At 37.8% G+C, this 19,712-nt stretch overlaps 1 protein-coding gene across 2 annotated transcripts; it reads left to right on the top strand.

Moving 5' to 3' along the window:
• Positions 143–18,935, top strand: LOC105168089 (nuclear-pore anchor). Of its 2 annotated transcripts, XM_011088024.2 has the most exons (35): positions 143–158; positions 254–715; positions 802–948; positions 1,220–1,318; positions 2,186–2,314; positions 2,435–2,527; positions 2,630–2,695; positions 3,350–3,439; positions 3,571–3,648; positions 4,416–4,525; positions 4,712–4,832; positions 4,992–5,084; positions 6,339–6,387; positions 7,024–7,127; positions 7,224–7,292; positions 7,507–7,650; positions 7,741–7,845; positions 7,932–8,045; positions 8,171–8,249; positions 8,729–8,772; positions 8,880–8,953; positions 10,188–10,290; positions 10,429–10,563; positions 10,642–10,740; positions 10,857–10,898; positions 10,987–11,040; positions 11,237–11,416; positions 11,544–11,591; positions 11,918–11,959; positions 13,218–13,292; positions 13,358–13,432; positions 13,515–13,699; positions 13,929–14,031; positions 14,901–15,017; positions 15,884–18,935. In XM_011088024.2, exons 2-35 carry the CDS (start codon positions 410–412, stop codon positions 18,695–18,697), a joined length of 6,186 nt encoding a protein of 2,061 aa, XP_011086326.1. In that variant the 5' UTR covers positions 143–158; positions 254–409; the 3' UTR covers positions 18,698–18,935. The 2 variants fall into 2 exon arrangements, with proteins under 2 accessions (XP_011086326.1, XP_011086325.1); XM_011088023.2 differs by lacking the exon at positions 143–158 and having other exon boundaries at positions 165–715.

The following is a 19,712-nucleotide window of genomic DNA, read 5'->3' as shown; positions in this document are numbered from 1 at the left end:
TTAATGGGTCGAATAGGCTTTAAAATAAAAGGCCCAATACTATTGGGCTTCATTTAAAGTGAAGCCCAACATTCACCGACCTCCTCAACCCCTGTCTGCGGTTCTGAGTGTAGAAATTGTAACGTTGGTTTAGATACGAACGGTCCTCTGTTTTGCTGGTAAGGGAAACGCGAAGAAGCTTTTCTAGTCTCCCTCCAACTTTCCATTTTTCGCATTCTTCCATTTGTTTATACGCTCACTTTCCGATCGCTAGGTTTTTTTTTTTGACGCTCCTGTTTGAATCCCTCGGTGCGGATAACTAGGGCACGGTTTTCAATGAAGAAAGGAAGAGGAAGAGAATAGGTGATGTTTGTAATAGGAAGATAGTTGTTTATAACTTGAGTATACATAGAACAAGAAAGAGAAGGGGATGCCGCTGTTTATTTCGGAGGAAGAATTCCAGCGGTGCTCGGGGGACGCCGGGCTGGTGGCAGAGAGGGCGGATACATTTATCCGGGAACTCTACAGTCAAATCGAGACGGTCAAGGCGGAGGCTGATGCGGCGTCCATCACCCTCGAGCAAACTTGCTCTCTCATTGAACAGAAATACGTTTCCCTTTCTGCGGAACACTCGTCCCTCCAGTCTCAGCACTCGGAACTCAACTCTTCCCTTGAACAGCGCACCTCTGAACTCGCGCAACTTCAATCCGAGAAACAGCAACTCGTGCTTCAATCTGTAAGTTTGTGCTATAACTTATTTAGGTGGGTATTAGATGATTACTAACTAGTCACACTTGTGTTTTGGGTTGGGGAAAAATAAAGATTGAGAAAGATGGAGAGATTGAGAGGCTGAAAAGGGAAGCATCAGAACTCCATAAATCAAAGAGGCAGTTGATGGAACTGTTGGAGCAAAAGGATTTGGAAGTCAGCGAGAAAAATGCCACCATTAAGAGTTATCTTGATAAGATTGTAAGTGAATTAATTGTCATACTACTATTTATGGTACTTGGAGAAATTTTAGTTGACTATGTCCTTTAACTATGTTGCTTTCTTTTTGTTGTTCGTTGAGTGGTGAAATAATTGTTGACATCACCTGTATCTATTTGGATCTTATCTTTAGTTGTATTTCTTTAAGATTTGTGTTATATCGATAATGTTGAGCAAGAACTATGCTCCATCAACAAATTATGTTTGTTTTATGAAAAACTTTACATTTATCCTTGACAACCCGGCTTTGAAGGTCAATTTGAGTGAGAATGCTGCATCAAAAGAAGCACGAGTGGCTGATCTGGAGTCTGAATTGGGACGACTGCAGGCTACATCTGCCCGTGCTTTGCAGGTGATTTGATCTCTTCTTATGTGTTATGTTTGCTTTTAAACCATGGACTAACCACTAACCATTGCTTCTGATCTTCTATTTTTATTTGCTGTCGTTACATCTACAATATTGTCATATCTAAATTCTGTGATAAATATCCATGTTTGCTGGTAAGTGGATATCTTCTTACATGATGATGTTTGCATTCAACTATGGACTAACCACTGCTTCTGATCCTTAATTTAATTTTTTTTTCCTTGTATCTACACTTTCATGGTGCATATGCATGTGGTGCATCTATCTGTCTTTCCTTTCTATAATCCTACTTTTTCTAGTGCTAGATAACTTATCAGTGAGTATATGGAAAACAGAAGTTTTCCTTTTAGGTATTGTTGGGGCCTCCTTACAGAAAATGGAACATTCTATTAAGAGTTGAATAGATTTATGCAATGATTCTATGGTTAATTCCTTGTTCAGTGCAGATGGTTCCCATTGCACTCTATACAGCAAACTATAGTTGATCGACATCTTAGTGTATCGTGAAGTGTGGACAAAGTTGTGCAGAAACAAATATTTAGCATCTGAACATTGAAAGTCAAAAGTGTACCTTGAGTTGCACTTTTTAATAAGTGAAGAGATTGTTTAATTTTTTGTTACAATTTTGCAACCTGATTAATTGTTCAAATCTACGAAGTCAAATTCTCTTAGTTGCATTTGATACTGAACTCTACTGCAAATTGCTTTTTCTCCCCCAGCATTTAGCACAACACTACCTCTCTATTTTTAGATTATGTAATGTGAAGGTAGAATTTGTCAATTCTTTTGCAGGGGCCTTTCTTCTGGGTGTGGGCTATACTAACATCATGATTTTTATTTGAATCTGAGCAGGAAAAAGAGCTTCTTGAGAGGCATAATACATGGCTTAATGAGGAGTTGACGGCTAAGGTTGACAGTCTTATCCAGCTGCGCAAAGCTCATGGAGAGCTTGAGGCTGATATGAATTCTAAGCTTGCTGATGTAAGAATCATTTTTTTGTACTCCTAACAAGGAAAAGAGGATTCAATTTTAATATAGAGTCTGATATTCTAATTGAAATGCACTTTATGACTTTAATGCGATATTTTCTCTAAATTCCAGGTAGAAAATAAATTTAAGGAGAGCTCTAGTTCATTGAAATTGCACAAGAATAGAGTGAGGGAGTTGGATGAAAAGCTTGCATCCACAGAAAGGGTGTGTTCTTTTGCATGTCCTTTCTTTTTCAAGAGACACTATGTCATTATATTTCTATTTAATTTTCCATCTCCTTATATATTTGTTAACATATTTCGCTAGGAGTTGTTGTCAACTAAGGATGCAGCTGCGGCTGCAGAGGAGCGTTTCTCTGCTGAAATAGCTACAGTAAGTTTAACCATGTAATAATGCTTGTAAATTCTCCTTAACCAGATTACCTGTATTTTTTTGGCTATTGTTTAATGATTTCTGTTCTGGCTCTAAAATTATTCTCTTCAAATGTTCTTTCCTTTTAATACTGTGAGTGTGGTTGATGCAAGAGCATCTGTATTTTCTTGGCTATTGTTTAATGATTTCTGTCCTCTGGCTTTAGAAGCATTCTCTTCAACTTGTCTTCCCTTTCAATTTTGTGATTGTGGTTGGTGCTGGAGATTATGGTGTGGGCTACTGGTTGGGTTTGCATGGGTATATTTGTAGTGGTGACGGTATGATATAATTGCTCGAGTCGGGTTTGACCTGACCTATTCTGCAACTTATTCTGAAGTAAGGTGATCAGCATAACAAAAACAAAATACGAACATCTCTTGTAAGAAACTGCCACTTTTGTCTGTGTTGTGTGTCTTGTGTGTCTGTAATGAGTCATGCTCTTCTTAGTTATTTGATGGACTTCCAAGTTATTAAAGGATATCTGGTTAAGATTTCATGTTATTGATTACATATTTTCAAGCAATGCACTGGTAAACCGTATTTTATGTGCGAACATTTTGCCATATCTATGCATTTGATAGCTGGTTTGTGTTTGAATGTTTTTTGACCACATAGGTAAGCAAGCTTGTGGACTTGTATAAGGAAAGTTCGGAGGAATGGTCCAAGAAGGCAACCGATCTTGAGGGAGTCATTAAGGCTTTAGAAGTAAGCCATGTTTATAATTATTTTGTCCAAAACTGCCGAATGACACGCAATGCACTAATTCCTCCTATGAACTTGCTTCATTAATATGCTACGTACTTTTGCTGTCTAACTCTGTTGTTGCTGCTGGTTAGACTCACTTAAATCAAATTGAAAGTGATTACAAAGATAGGCTTGAAAAGGAAGAGTCTGCAAGGAAGGAAGTGGAAAAGGTATGCCTTGTTTCATGTGCATTTTCCTCTGGTAATCATTCAGTTCTTTGTTAATAGTCGACCTCTTCTTTTCTGTAACGCCTGTTATGTAAGAAATCTAAAAGGTCAAAGACATGCATAATAGATTATGGTCGGTCCTTTTCACAATCCCAAGCTTAACATTGTTATTGTATTTTATAATTTGGTATCTGCTCCTCAGCACTAGCTCAACCTCCAGTGTCTTTTCCTTACGATCAGGATATAAACTACAGGAGCAGGAACTGATTGCATGGTTCTCCATTCTTTATATCCATTCTATTACAGTAATACTTTATTCACTAGAAAAGAATTTTGTTAGCATGTTTATTACAAGTGCACCTGGGTTACAGCAATTGGGCAGTTCTTTTATTGAACATTCACAAGATTCTGTATCTTGGAATTAGATATCTTTTGTTCACTGGCTCAATGTGTGTTTCTCAGTTCTGTCTGACCATGCACTTAACAGTCTCTGGCTCATTCACTTAATGAGTGTCTGTTGATGTCTACGTGCATTTTTTGTGTTTGTTAGGTTGCGATAGCCTTCTTGCAGAACTGCGAAGGAAAAGGAATAGAAGGCAATGGTTTTGCCTCTCTAGAAAATACTTTTTGCTCAACTTCTTTGTTGATCATAGTTGTTCACTTGTTTCAATTTGGTTTATTTTCCAGCTTTTGCCATTGTTCTTTCTGTTCTGGTAGCTAGTTATGCATCTGTGGTAACTTATGTTTACTTTTTCTTTTGGCTGGGATAGGAGTCTGCTGGTCTAAAAGAGAAGCTTCAGACTACCACAGCAGAATTGGAAACATTAAGGAAAGAAAACAAGCTACAACTTCTTCCTCTGAGTAGTTTTACAACCGACTCGTGAGTGACTCTGCAACGTCAGAAGTTTTTCTAGATAAAGTTGAATATTTTATCCTTTTGTTTTCCACTGATTTTTGCAAGACATTTTTGTCTGAATGCATTAAATAATGACAAACAAATAGCAGTTTACAACTTCCTACTAACAACTGCAAAGCTTTAATTTCTTTTCACTTTCTTTAAATCTAGGTGGGTAAACTCTGTTAATACTGATGAAATGGGTGAAGATGATCGAGCAATTGTACCTAGAATCCCTTCTGGCGTTTCGGGAACAGCATTAGCTGCTTCACTTCTCAGGGATGGGTGGACTGTGAGTTGTATTTCTGTTTTATTATTCTTGTAATAAATCTTTCGGAAACCGTAATTTTTCCCTCTATTAGCCTTTCCAACGCAAAGTATAGGATCAATATTATAAATTACTTAGCTTATCCTTTTGCACTCACTTAGTTGTTTGCATGCTTTGGTGAAGCTGGCTAAAATGTATTCCAAATACCAAGAAGCTGTTGATGCACTACGACATGAGCAACTGGGAAGAAAACAAACCCAAGCTATCTTGGAGCGTGTATGTTTTATTGAACCGTTACAAATGTCTTTGATGCCAAGTTACCTAGTTTCTATATGCTATAGTCAAATCATGCTTATTGCTAGTCCTCAGTGATGTATCTGGATCCTGATGCTGTTTTCCGTTGTCACTAACTTCAAAATTTACTGTTTGGATCATGCCCTGCTTATGCTTTTGTTCGAAGCAATTTCTGCACCTCCTTGTGCATCCTTTGATTAGCCATGAAGCTATTGTTCTCTCTTACTGTGCCTAGTGGCCAGTGTGGTGAAATTTCAGATTTAGAGATAGAAATGAACTGTGTGAATATCCTCTGAGCTGCTCTTAACTTTGCATTTATTATCAAAGCCATTTATAGATGTTTCCCTACGCATACTTTGTTAGCTGGTAAAACTTTTCTCCTGTCATTCCTGTTGTTGATTATTTTGATGTTGTAGCAAATGTTAAGATTTAGAGCTAGAAAGTCGTCACATTCTCCACGTTCTTTTCTAATTTTCTCAAATCAGGATATTGTATAAAGGAAATTCTTGATTAACTTTTGTGGTTTATATACCTGCTATGGTTGTATCTGTCGTTTCTCTTTTGATGTTTTACATCATAAAATCTGTTATGCTGACAATAAGGTTAACTTGTTACTGTTAGTTTCCAAAATTATTATATAATTGACCTGTATTTTATAGCTGTAAGGTTATTTACCACCTTAAGTATAGTTTGGACTTGGAAGAAAGTAAAACAAAGACTAAATGATAACCATGAAGCGTGGATCAAAAGAGAAAAGGATAACTGTTTTCAAGGTGAAATAGAACTTATCATTTTCCACAATCCTGAAAAGGGACTTTGTCAAGTTATTTGGAACATAATATTCTCAACAGAATGGTTCTGGGTTATAAACAGTATGGACTAGCTGGTCTGTGTATCTAGTTTGATGGTTGCTCTAGAACCTACTGCTTGCTTCTGTTTGTAGAGCTCTATTTATTTCCTTGGTACTCACATTAATTCTAGCTGCATTTGAAAAATGTTATATGCAATATAACATGGTTACTGCATGCTACCATAGATTGTGGTCACCCACAATTATATCAATGTATTTGGCTATTTTGTTGACAGATGCCAGAAAGTTGTGAAGTTGAATATCTTCTTTCCTTCTTCTTCTACCTGGCTATAAAAAATGGCTTTCCTTTAATTGCTTGATTTTCTAAGTAACGATTTGGTACTGATCTCTTTTGGTTTTCTGACCTTTATTTATGTTAACTTTAGGTGCTTTATGAAATAGAAGAAAAAGCAGGAGTGATCATGGATGAACGAGGTATTTGCTTGCTGTTATATGCTTTTTGCGGTAGGGGAAAGAATTATGTCATGATATAATTATTCCTAATGCAAGCATTGATGCCTGTTATTTTGGTCGGGTAAAGCCTGCTAACCATAAAGTTTTGCCATATTATCTTTACAAGTGGTGCCAAGATGTTTGACAAGGAAGATACACTATTTAAATTGAAGTTTATGCTTCAGGAAACAGGATAGGAAACTAATGGCTTTCTGTTCCTTCTGCATATCCTTGCTTGTTTAAAGCAAGATATATTTTTCTTTTTGGTCATGAACATGGATCATTGTTATACATATGCGAATGTGCTGATAACTATATATATCTTCTTTTGATGAGAGCTGGCATGTAGCCTGAGCTTCTGATTGATAGGTGAGGTCATTTGTTAGCCTCTTATTGTTGTATTGCCATGTCTTTTCAACTTTATTTCTTCCTTAGTTGGAAGAAAGTTTCAAAGAAGCACATAAGTGGCCTTTGAGATGTATATATATATATATGTATGTATCTAGTACCAAGCATCCATACTGTTTTCATTTGTTGGTCTTTCTTACAGTTCTACAGTCAATGTGGAAGCCCAAGAAATAAAGTTGAGCTGACAATTGAAGAAATGTCTTTTTGCAGAGGAACATGAGAGGCTTGTTGAGGCATATTCTGCTTTAAATGAAAAACTGCAGCATTCACTGTCTGAGCATTCTACTTTGCAGACAACCATTCAGGAGCTGAAGGTTTGCGCCGTGATCTTGTCTAGATTGGTACTAAAGCACATTGGTCCCTCTTGAGTATTGTCTTTGAGGTTGACACATACCCAATTCATTTTTTAGGCTAGCTTAAAGAGGCAGGAACGTGACTATGTGGTTGCTCAGAAGGAGATAGGTGACCTCCAAAAGCAGGTTTGATTTTCATGGCATCTCAATTGTTTGGTTTAAATTTGAGATATTACATTGATGTCACAGGTACATTTGCTGTGAGCTGGGTTCTGAACTGATAAACCTTCGGGAGCTTTCATTTTCATGCTTTCTAGTTTTGTGATTGTGCAGTATGTAGCCTATGCTTGTTAACATTTTTTAAAAAAACTTTCTACACCTACTTTTGTTGCTGTCTTAGGTGGCTGTCCTTTTAAAGGAGTGTCGAGATGTTCAGTTGCGTTGTGGATCTGTTGCTCGTTATAATGATGATGAGCTGATCACTGGTCCTGCTGTACCTTTGAATGCTGAATCTAATACTGAAAATATCATATCTGAACGGCTGGTATGTTTTTGTGTCATTTCCCTTTACATGCAAGTGACTTGCTTACCTAGAAACAAGGAATGATGGGTGTTGAGTCTCTTTATGTTGCAGTTGACCTTCAAGGATATAAATGGATTAGTTGAACAAAATGTCCAGTTGCGGAGTCTTGTTCGCAACCTTTCTGACCAAATTGAGGAGAAAGAAGCAGAGTTGAAGGCATTATCAAATTCCCGTTGTAGTTGCATTCATTATGCTTCATTCGAACATTATTGAGCTCACAGGTGTTCTTGTAAAATTTCCAGGATAAGTATGAGAAAGAGCTTCAGAAGCATACAGAGGAGGCTGCATCTAAAGTTAACGCAGTATTACTGAAAGCAGAGGAACAGGCAACAATGATTGAATCACTTCATAGCGCTGTAAGTTTCTCTAAGTGCTTCGTGTGTGCTTTACGTTGTGTCTATTGTTCATCATGTGATATTTCAGTATATTTTTTTAATTGACTTGTTTATGCTTTGCAAATTCTTTATTTATATGCAAATAGGTGGCGATGTACAAGAAATTATATGAAGAGGAACATAAACTTCGTGCTCATACTACTCATCCTCAAGAAGCAGTTCCAGGTTTTCCTACTTTCGTCATTTCTTTTTCTGGCTCCCTTGTGCCATTCTCTGTAATCCCTTGCTCTAGATTGCTATTTTCATGCTTTTGAGTGAACTCTTCACATGGAGTGCCTTTGGGTTGTCAATGCATCAAACATCAGTAGAAGAGTCTCTCCTGGTCTTGTTTTGTTCAACCACTAAGTTGGAAGTTGGATATCTGATGGTGAATTCTCAGTTTTTGTGTCTCCTATGTTGCTTCCTTTGGTGATGGTTGTTTGAAGGTGGGGGTGGGATAGGTGCATGCTTGGGCTAACAGCCATTTAACATCGGACAACTGCTAAGTGAGCTATGGAACAAGCTCTTGTCCATGATTTTGTTCATGATTAAGCAGATAATCTCCCTTATTTATCTAATTGGCATTGTTTTTATTTACTTTTGTTGCTTAGTTAGTAGTTCATTTGCTATCATTCTCTGACATAACTTGTGTTTTTTATGTGCAGAACGAGGAAGCATGGAGATCATGCCTTTACGTGCAATTAGTTATGTATGTCTGTAAAATTAGCTAGAGAAAAAGATTTCTTGTGGCCTGTGGCTATCATCAGTGCTGTGTCTAACTAATTCCTGTTTCTGATTACATGTTATACTTTGTAGGATTCATCAAAAGAAGTGCAAGAGCAGGCTTTGGAGCGCCTGAAGAATCTTGAAGAAGATTTAGCTAAATCTAGGCACGTCAATATTTTCTTTTCTTTTTTCTACTTTGGTCTTTCTCTCCCTGCTATCTTCATTTCGTTCTTAGTTCTATATTTTGCTTGTGGATTATATTATGTTTGTGTTTGTCAAACTTTTCATTAGTTTAACTTTCCCTTTTCCCTTGCTAATCGTCGATGTTAAAGTGATGTGCTCTTGTTATGCTCCTGTGACTAATGCTGTCTGGCAGTTCATAGTGATGGAATATTCAGATAAAGCATTAGTTGGATGTCACGATGTGGGTGCCACTAGGATCAGCAGGGGAATACAGTGCTACTATTTAAACTAGGATGGTGGAGTTAACAGCTGCTGTCATCCTATTGAAATCAGTTTGTTTGCATGCCATTGTTATATTTGAATGCATTTTTCCTGGTACATTTGATGTAATGATTGTCATGGTAGTTCATGACTCACGAGCTAGGTAGTCGAAGGCAGCACACTTACTTTTGGTCTCTTAGATCTGTGAGCTTAGGTTTCTGAATGCAGCGTGCTTATTTTTTGGTTTCTCATATCAGCCGCGGCGACCATGTGGCCTCTCAGATTGCTTTTATTAATACAGTTGAGATATTTAAATGTAGAAATAAGTGCAGCAATGATGTATAAATAATATTAGGTTCAGTTTATATGATTGCAACTGTATTAATTTTGAACAGTTGTTGCCTATTCTGTTGTCTGAGTTGTTACTCCATAATTATGTTAATGTTATCACTATTGGCAATGAAAGTACTAGTTATCGGGTGCATTGTACTATTAAACTCCTGAGAGAGAAATATGTGTTGGAGCTAACAGTTACCAGGCAGTATGTCACATTCTATTGAGTAAACACTTTGATAATTTATAAGTATTAGTAGTATTGGTGATGATTCTAGAGGCGTGAAAGTAAAAGGGTACATAGCTTGTGTGTGATTACGGGAGTTTACTGACCTTGTTTATTTGCTTGGTGAATAAGATATGTAAACTTGGAAAGATGATATTCATTTTTAGATCTGTTGGCTCAGAGTTGCCTTCCCTGCAACTTCTTGATCATAGATCTATGCCCACAAAGAATGGACGAACCTTTTCTGGTCATCTGGCGCTTCTCCAGGAACATGGCCTCTAACTGTAGTTATCTTGATCTTATTCTCTACTGGGTGCTTTTAGAAGGGATATGACTTTCTACCTCTAGTTATCTTCATTTATTCATTAATGGTTTGTATTTATTGTGCTACCCAGGAATGACATAATATCACTGCGAGCTGAACGTGACAAGTTAGCCCTAGAAGCACAATTTGCACAAGAAAAACTTGCCCGATTTATGAAGGAATTTGAGCATCAGGTTGACATGTTTGAAAGCTGTAATTTAATTTGAGCAAACACGGGATGGATGTCACGGATCTAGCACATTAGTTTCTTTAATATGTGCGCATTTAAGCTGTTGGTCTTATGTATAGAATTTGTTAATTGTTTATCTCAGAGAGAAGAACATAATGGACTTATAGCCAGAAACGTTGAGTTCTCACAGTTGGTAGTTGACTACCAGAGAAAGCTGCGTGAAAGTGCTGAGTCGGTGGATGTGTCCAATGAACTTTCGCGAAAGTTAACAATGGAGGTCGCTGCCCGCTCTCTGCCTTTTTGGTGCTATTGGATTTTCTTTTCAATGATAATGAATGTTATGTGTTCGTTACAGGTATCAATATTGAAGCATGAAAAGGAAATACTGCAGAACTCTGAAAAGAGAGCATCTGATGAAGTTCGTAGTTTGTCAGAGAGAGTTCACCGGTTGCAGGTCTTCACTTCCTTGCTTATAATATTAATGATGAAAAAGATGATGAAATGAATAAGATGTATTCATATTGTAAATGTTTTGTGCCAGCACTCATTTTAATTGTTACTTTTCTTTAGGCTAGTTTAGACACCATACAGAGTACCGAGGAAGTGCGCGAGGTAGTTTTTCTTCCATGATTTTTCTTGTCTTTGCAGTCAGTTATTGAGGATTATTCAGGATCTAACTATTATTGTCTCCACGGTCCAGGATGCCAGAGCTATTGAAAGGAGAAAGCAAGAGGAGTATATCCACAAAATTGAGGTACTGAATCCTGTTATTTTGTTGTGCATCCAACCTGTGGATGTGAAAGTTATGATTCTTGACTTTGTAGGCATGCACAAGAAGCATAATGAAAGCTTTCCTAGCCTTTTTGATCCTTTTATACGTGCGCGTTTGTGCCCATAAATGTGTAATTTCCTTTTTGGTTGGTGATGTATCCTGAAGTATTTCTATGCAGAGAGAATGGGCTGAGGCAAAGAGGGAGCTTCAAGAAGAGCGAGATAATGTTCGGAGTCTCACTCTTGAGCGTGAAAGCACCTTGAAGAATGCTTTGAGACAAGTTGAGGAATTGAATAAAGAATTGGCTAGTGCCTTGCAGTCGGTGGCAATTGCTGAGTCTAAGGCTGCAGTTGCAGAGGTCCTTACTTGGGAAACTCATTTCTATATGATAATGGGGATTATTCTTTAACATTTATTTAGTTCTTCTATTGCTTGGTCATTTAGGCTAGTAGTAGTTTTTTGACTGGTGCAAGTATTTTATCCAGGCTCGTTGCTCTGATTTGGAAAAGATTATGGAATCTGGAAGAACAAAGGTATTCTTTTTTAATTTTATGCACGTTAGAACTCCAAATAACCCCCAATCGCTGGGAAAAAGAAGAAAGAAAAAGGAAAAAAAGGCCCAGAACCAACCAGAAATAGAAGACATACAAAAGTGATATAATTAGAAAAGGATGTATCTTTATCATGATTTGGTCATTCATAATAAAGGGTGGTTGTTCGTTGGTTGTCCATATTGCTTTCCGCTGTGCAGTATTGGGAATAATTCCTTACTTTTCAGCCGCTGGGTCTTCTGTCCAAGTTTTGATTGAGCATATTGCTACTTTATTTTGAATATTGTCTCTCTTAATTTATGCTGCAGGATCGTGATGGTGCAGATGGTCCATCCTCTTCTACTGAAAAGGTAATTCTGATGATCACTTATATCTAACATTTGTTCTGTATTGATACTGACTTCTGAGCTTTACCATATTTGGTTGTTCACGTGATTTATCTGTATTTAAACAAATTAAACATCGTCCTTAACATTTCTCCGGTTTAAATAAAGAGATCAATTTGACAACGATAAAATGCATTTATTACCCCCGTCCAATCTTCACCATAGCGACGTGTAATGAGTCTGGAGTTGGAAGAAGCCTTGCTGAGAACTGGCTATAAAATTATCATGTTGCACCTGAATTCTTTCGAATCCTAAACAATTCCAAAAATTGTGTTATACCTTGTAATTGATGTTTTGCTTATCAAATTGATACAAGATAAAATTCATATGTTTCAACTAATTGTTTGATTCGATGTAAGTCCCTTTAAGTTTGAATTTAGATGAGAGTTCCATTCACGTGGGCGCTTGAAATCATCCTATTCTCTACCCATTAGGGTCCCTCAATTGGATTCAAGTGATTCTTCTTGTGGGAGTTATTCTGTTTTTTGTATTCTTTGCTCTAATTATGTATGCTAACATAATTTATTGGCATATCTCATATCTTGGCCAAATCTTTAAAACTATCTAGGATATTCATAAATAGTAGGCAAACTATTGAGAACTGTGCTACATTGAATTTAATTGAGTTATGTCATGTAATTTTAAGTATTGTAAACTTGAGTCATATTCGGATGGTGAACCTATCACCTATCAACTAAAAATGTATTTCCTCGATGTCTCTGTATTTTCCACCTATTTTTCTGTTTCTGGGCAAAATATAGGCATTAATTAGGTTGATGCCACCAAACGGGTCAACAGAATAGGAATTGCACCTTTTGGTGTATGCTAGCCTCCATCAGCACTTGAATCTGTGTTGGATTTGATGTTATTTCCTCCCATATTCTCTGTGACCCCCAATGTTCGCTTGTCTTTCAATGTATGAATATGTTACCCTTGTATAAGATCTACCAACAATGCATATTGCGGGAGTTACCTTAGACAATATCTACCAAGAATTTCAGCAAAATTCTCTTCAATTGGTCAATAGATCGTCTGGTGTAATGTTGGCTTGAATCCAAATTTTAGGCTTACAGTCATATTTTATCACATCTCATATAAATCCTAGAGCAATTTTCCTTGTCGGTTCTTTCTTATTTTACTCTAATTTAGCGCAATACACGGTGAGGCACATTCAAGATCGTTTATTAAGAATGTTGATTGAAATGTTTTTTCAATCCTTTAGATGTTGGCGAATTTCCGGGATGAAATTGAAAAATGGAGAGGGGAAGCACAGGCTAGCAAAGATCACATGCTTCAGGTATGCGAGTTATAATTTTTGTATTTTAGTTCTACATTTCAAGTGCTGAAATTCAGTTCTCTCAGTACAAGAGCATAGCGCAAGTCAATGAAGAAGCACTCAAACAGATGGAGCTGGCCCATGAGAATTTTAGAAATGAGGTACTATTGTTGCAGTTTAACTTCCACAGAATGTTCAGTAACCTCATTAGCTAGTGCCATTTAAATGGAATTTGTGTTTCAGGCTGATGAAGTTAAGAGATCTTTAGAAGCTGAGCTTCATTCACTTAGAGAACGCATCAACGAGCTTGAAAGTGAATGTAAACTGAAGACCGAGGAAGCAATTTCTGCAACTGCTGGGAAAGAAGAGGCCCTTGCTGGTGCTTTGTCTGAAATTGCTAATCTGAAGGATGATTGTTCTGTTAAAATGTGAGTTATGTTGGTTGGTATTATCACCCAATGTAGTTCGGTTAACTTTTCTGGCAAGGTTTGATTATTATAAAGTTTGTGCCATATGATGATACAGTGAGTTGAAATTTATTAATTTTTTAAGGTAGAGATAGACCCACACTTGGCTCAAAGTTGGGACAAAATATTTAGATATTATGATCTTATATGTCCAATTGACATAGGTTTGTTGCTTGTTCTTGTAAACTAGGTCACAGATTGTGGTAATGGAATCAAGAATCTCTGCCTTAAAAGAGGATTTGGAGAGAGAGCACCAAAGATGGCGAAGTGCTCAAGATAATTATGAAAGACAGGTTCCGTTAATTTCATATCGTTTGGCTTTCTGCAGGTTATATGATTTATCTTTATTCATCATAAAAGCTAAAGTGAATCAGGTTGCGGTTACTATGTCAGTCGTGTTAATTAGGTCTTGAAATTTGTGTTTTGATATTATGTCCTGTGGAGCTTAGGTGCTTCTTGAGAAAAAATGAAATTCAGCTTGGTGGATGAGCTTGTGTTTAACTTGCTGTAGAAAATTTTATTTTCCTTTTTATGGCCAGATTCTCACAGTTTGACTGAATTATGCGAAAAGATATCCTGTTTTATTTACACATGCAAGGGCACAAGCTTTCTCTTGAATTTTGCTAGTTTCATTTTGCTCCTAGTCTACTATACACCTTATGAATCATGACAAATTGTTTCCTTCTTGATTATATGAACCCTGCATGACATCCCCCAGAAAAAAAATAAAAAATCAACTTCCCAACATGCATGCATCATGGAATTGATAGATGGAAGCCTTTATCTTGGTTTTGGTTTGTACCTTATTTTGTGTAGTGAATTGTTTCCAGTAAGTTGGGAGAAATATAGTGATTGGCATCATCAACATCTAATAGGGAATTGAGTAAGTTGGGAGAAATATAGTGATTGGCATCATCAACATCTAATAAATGGTTTGTATGGGATTGAATACTCCCAAATCAAGTTATATTTTCCTCCCTTTCCCGCAGGAGAATCACGTTTCTAAAAAGATTGATTCCATTGGTTTAGCAATTTTCAACCTCCTCAAGTTGCCTGTTTGTTTACGTGCGCATGTATCATGTTTCTTGTTCTCAATCTCAGTGATTTTGCTAAAACAAAGTATAAACCCTGTTTCTTTATGGTTTTGGTTATATTTATCCAGGTTATTCTACAGTCAGAAACAATTCAAGAGTTGACAAAAACATCACAAGCTTTGGCTTCAGCTCAAGAAGAGACAACTGAGCTCCGTAAAGTGGTGGATGCTCTCAAAACTGAAAACGTATGATTTTTATCTATTGCATTTCACTTCTTGTCTTGTATTTCTGCTTAGTTCTAGTTAAACTATCTTGCATGCATAATGGGACTACTAGGATTGGCGGTAGGGTAGAGGATATTAAGGCCTATATTTGGACCTTGAGTTTGAATGAGCTAATTGAAAAGCATTGGAACATAAAGCTAAAAGCTGTTGATTATGCGTGTTAGTACTCAAGCTCTATTTGAAAGAGTTGGTCTCTTTTTTCCTTTTCTGGTTGGGAGGAGGTAGACAACCTAAGTGTGATATAAGTGCAAATCATCACATCAAGAATGACTTAATACCATCCCAGAGAAAAGGTAATGACTTAATTATGATTTACGTGTGAAGATATCTCGAGTCAACTGCAGGGAAATCATATTGGAACCTTGGGCTTCTCCTGTGCCTTTTCCTTTGATAGTAACTATAGAAAACTAAGAGAACCTATACCTGGATAGGTATTTCACCTGACTGTGGATGAAATATATTTCTTCCTCTTCATTTCTTACGATAAATGATTAATCTGAAAAAGACTAAAGTTATAAATTATATGGACAATGTGTGCTGTCAATTAAAAAAGATTCATGTAGTAGACTAATAAATAATTGGTAATTATTGACAAAAAGCATGGTGAAGCTTTTACCTTGCAATGAGGACTGGGAGGTGAGGTCTTGATGAATATCTGCCTTATTGATGCGGAGGGTGGAACCGAGGGTTGTGTTTTACTAGTTGGCGATGCACCAATGTACCATTGATTATGTGTTTCTTCCAAGTTATGGTTCACTGACTTTTATTGTTCTGCAGTTATTTTGAAAGAATTGTACAATTGAGATCTTATCTGCTTATATGTGCAGATTGACCTGAAGTCGAAATGGGAAATAGAAAAGTTAGCTATAGAAGCTTATAAGAATGAAGCAGATAAGAAATACAGTGAAGTCAATGAACTGAACAAGATGCTTCACAGTCGACTTGAGGCCTTGCACATCAGATTAGCAGAGAAGGAACGTGGAATAGCTTCTGGAAGCAGTTCCCAGAGTTTTGCTGATGATGATGGGCTGCAAAATGTGGTGAATTATCTTCGACGGACAAAGGAAATAGCTGAAACAGAGATCTCATTGTTGAAGCAAGAAAAGCTACGTTTGCAATCTCAGCTAGAGGTTGCTTTGAAGTCAGCTGAGAATGCACAAACATCGCTAAATACAGAGCTAGCAAAAGCACGAGCATCTTTATTCACAGATGACGAGTTCAAGTCTCTTCAACTACAGGTTAGAGAACTAACTTTACTTCGTGAAAGCAACATGCAGCTCAGAGAGGAGAATCGGCATAACTTTGAAGAATGCCAGAAGCTTCGTGAAGCATTGCAGAATGTTAGGATTGAAACGGAGAATTTGGAGAAGCTTCTTAGAGATAGAGACACTGAGTTGGAAGGTTATAGAAAGGAAATTGAAATTCTAAAGATGGAAAAAGTGCATCTTGAAAAGAGAACTGATGAGTTGGTGGAGAAGTGCAATAATGTTGATCTTGATGATTACAATCGTCTGAAAGAATCTTTTCAGCAAATTCAGGTCAGTTTAAGAGAGAGAGATTCACAGTTAGAGGAAACTAAGAAACTTTTATCAGAAAAGCAGGATGCTATATCACTTTTAGAGCGAGACCTTGCCAGAAGCAGAACAGAATTGAACGAAAGAGAGACGAGGATTAATGAAATCTTGCAAGCTGAGGCTTCTCTGAAGTCTGAGGCTGAAAAAATGAGGCGACTAAGTCTTCAGGCAAGGAGAAAGTCTGAACAATTATTGAAGGAAAAAGAGGAGATGAGCAAAGAAATGCAGGCCTTTTCCAAACAATTAGAGGAGGCCAGACAGGTAAAAAGAAATACAGTGGACCTTGCAGGTGAACAGGCTCTGAGGGAAAAGGAGAAGGAGAAAGACACCAGAATACAAATTCTGGAGAAAACACTTGAGAGGCACAGGGAGGACCTGAAGAAGGAGAAGGAAGATCATCATAAAGAAAAAGAAAAAAGTCAGAAGATACGGAAAACAATTATTGAATCTCGTGAGATTGTTACTCAGCAGAAGACAAAGCTCTCAGACGAGCTGAAGAAGCATAAAGAAGCTTTGAGAGCGCTTCAAGATGAAGTGGAGAAATTGAAGAACTCCGGAGGTAGTCAGACGGAAAGTACATCTGTGGGCCAAGATTTTTCCAGTACTCTTTTGGAGGACTTTGCCTCTGCATATTACCAGGCTGTAGAGAATTTTGAACAGGTTGCACAACCAGCTTGTGGCGAGCTAGATTCTGCCACCACTGACACTCCTCTGGATAATGCATCATCTGCTGGTGCTCCGGTTGGTCAAGCAGTCACTTCATTGACTCAAACCCCTGCAGTGTCAGCTGCAAATATTCCTCCGACTAGAACAAATGAAGAGAGAAGACTTGCTGTAGCTAAGGCAAACATTAAAATGGGAAGGAAACTAGTCCGTCCTAATATTACAAAGCCCAAGGAACCTCAAGGTGATGTGGAGATGTCAGAAGCAGATGAGTCTAACATCGGGTTGTCATCCCAGAATACAGAAAGTCAAGGAAATGTAACTGGCCTGGCAACAGCGTCTGCGCGTAAACGCCCATCAGCTTCAGTTTCTTCTGATCTGCAAGATGAGATGCTAGCTCCAGAAGAAACAAGCTCTGATACGCCAGCTCCTCTGCTGAAAAAGTCAAAAGCTTCAGAGAGCGCACAAGAGGGTGGTGAAGAACCATCAGCTGCTCCTGTGAAGCTTTCGGAAGTTGTACCCATTGAGGAATCATCAGATGATGCCGGAAACCTTCAGCAAGGCATTAATAAGGAGGAGCATGCTGATGCTGAAAGGGAAGATTTTGAGACTGCAGGTGAGCAAGTGGAAGAGCCAACAACGGATGAACAAACTCAGGCCGAGCTATTGAGCGACACAGGTGAAGTTGCAGAAGAAAAACTGGACAAACCAAGTGAAACTCTGGTATCTGATGATCAATTGAGAGATCAAACTGAACAGGACATCCAGCAAATAGTTACAGAATCTGGTGGTGAGAGAGAAGAGGGAGAACTTGTTGCGGACTTTGCTGATAATGATGGTGATAGCAATGTATTTAATGAGATGGGGGCCTCTGAAATTGGAGAATTTCAGCCAGAACAATCCGTAGAACGGGAGAATTCTCCCATTGCTGAACCATTAGCTTCAGCGAGCTTAGAAGCAGGGGAGATTGATCCTTCTGAAACCCCAGAGGAAGATAAGAATGTTGACATGACTGAGAGCATGCTTGATAGTTCTATTAAGCTTAATAATAATGCGGATCAAATTGCAGAAACGAGTCAGGTCCCTGGATCTTCTATTGCGACTACCACTGATGAAGTGTCAGTTAGCACTTCTGTTGATGCCGCCGGGTCTTCAGAACAAGGTGGGTCTGCTCCTACATCTTCAGAACAAGGTGGGCCTGCTCCCACACCAGATGCAGGTGCGAAACCAGTATCACCTCTGAATAGCTCAACGACCATTAATCTACAGGAGAGAGCAAGGCAAAGAGCACATCTGAGACAGGCTGGCTTGATTGCTTCTTCCCCCAGCAGAGCCCGTGGCAGGGCCATCCGTGGTCGTGGTGCACGTGGTGGCCGTACTCCACGTGGGCAATCACCTTCCTAGGAAGGTCAGTACTTGATCCTGGTTTTACTTTTGATTGATACTATGTCGATTATCCCATAGAGGAGAATCCTGGAAGCTGGAAAGATTTTAACTTTTAGCGGTGTTGATGAATTCATGTTTTAGATGTGCTCATATTATGTAATGATTTCTTTAAATTTCATCTCATTTTTGTTTCTGTGGTTTTAAGCGTATTTATGTATTCATCCATCTTATCTATCAATGATGTGTGTGTATTAGATGTGGTTTCTTTTAATTTCATTTCATTCTTCTTTTCCTCTGTACTCTCCCATCTTATAAATCAGTGATTTTGTGTGTGAATATTCGCTAGATGTCTCATTTATTCTTTTGTGTTTTTCCCTTCGCGTCCATTTTTGTTGGTCCGCATGGTTGTAATTGAGGAGATAAAGAACTCACACGCGTGATCGTCAAAGTTGAAAACGAAAAGTGACCAGCTAGGCTATGTTTGGTTGACCCTTTATTCTTTTCTACAAAATATGTTACATCTCCCCGTTCTCTTTTTCCAAAATAAAATGCTTCTTGTACTCTATACCCCCGGGATATCAAAAATCTTCCGATGAAAATATTAAAAATCATCTCTGTATTACGAATAAATATTCACACCGCTTCTTGGTTAGTTTGAGTTTATTTTTTATTAAAACAATTATTAAAATGTCTCTTCTAGTCAATCAGTCAAATTAGGTTTATTAATGCATTTAGTTTATAATATATATAGTTTATAACTATTAAGATATATTTATAATATATATAATTATAATTTATAAAAAAATATTATATCAAAATAATAATCATAATCCACCCACACCCCACCACCCCCCACCCCCCACCCATCCCCCCCCTTGCTCATAATATATATAATTTATAACTATCAAACTATACTTAGGCCTGGGCAACGCAAGTGGGCGACTACGTCGCCGTCAATAGATGGGTGATGGTGGTCGCCCTTGCTGCATTGGGCAACTGTCATCGCCTAGGGTTGGGTGTGGTCTCGTTGCCA

This window comes from Sesamum indicum, linkage group LG8, assembly GCF_000512975.1.
Source record: "Sesamum indicum cultivar Zhongzhi No. 13 linkage group LG8, S_indicum_v1.0, whole genome shotgun sequence".
Lineage (NCBI taxonomy): Eukaryota > Viridiplantae > Streptophyta > Magnoliopsida > Lamiales > Pedaliaceae > Sesamum > Sesamum indicum.
The sequence above is the reverse complement of the archived record's forward strand: the minus strand, read 5'-3'. Positions and strand labels throughout refer to the sequence as shown.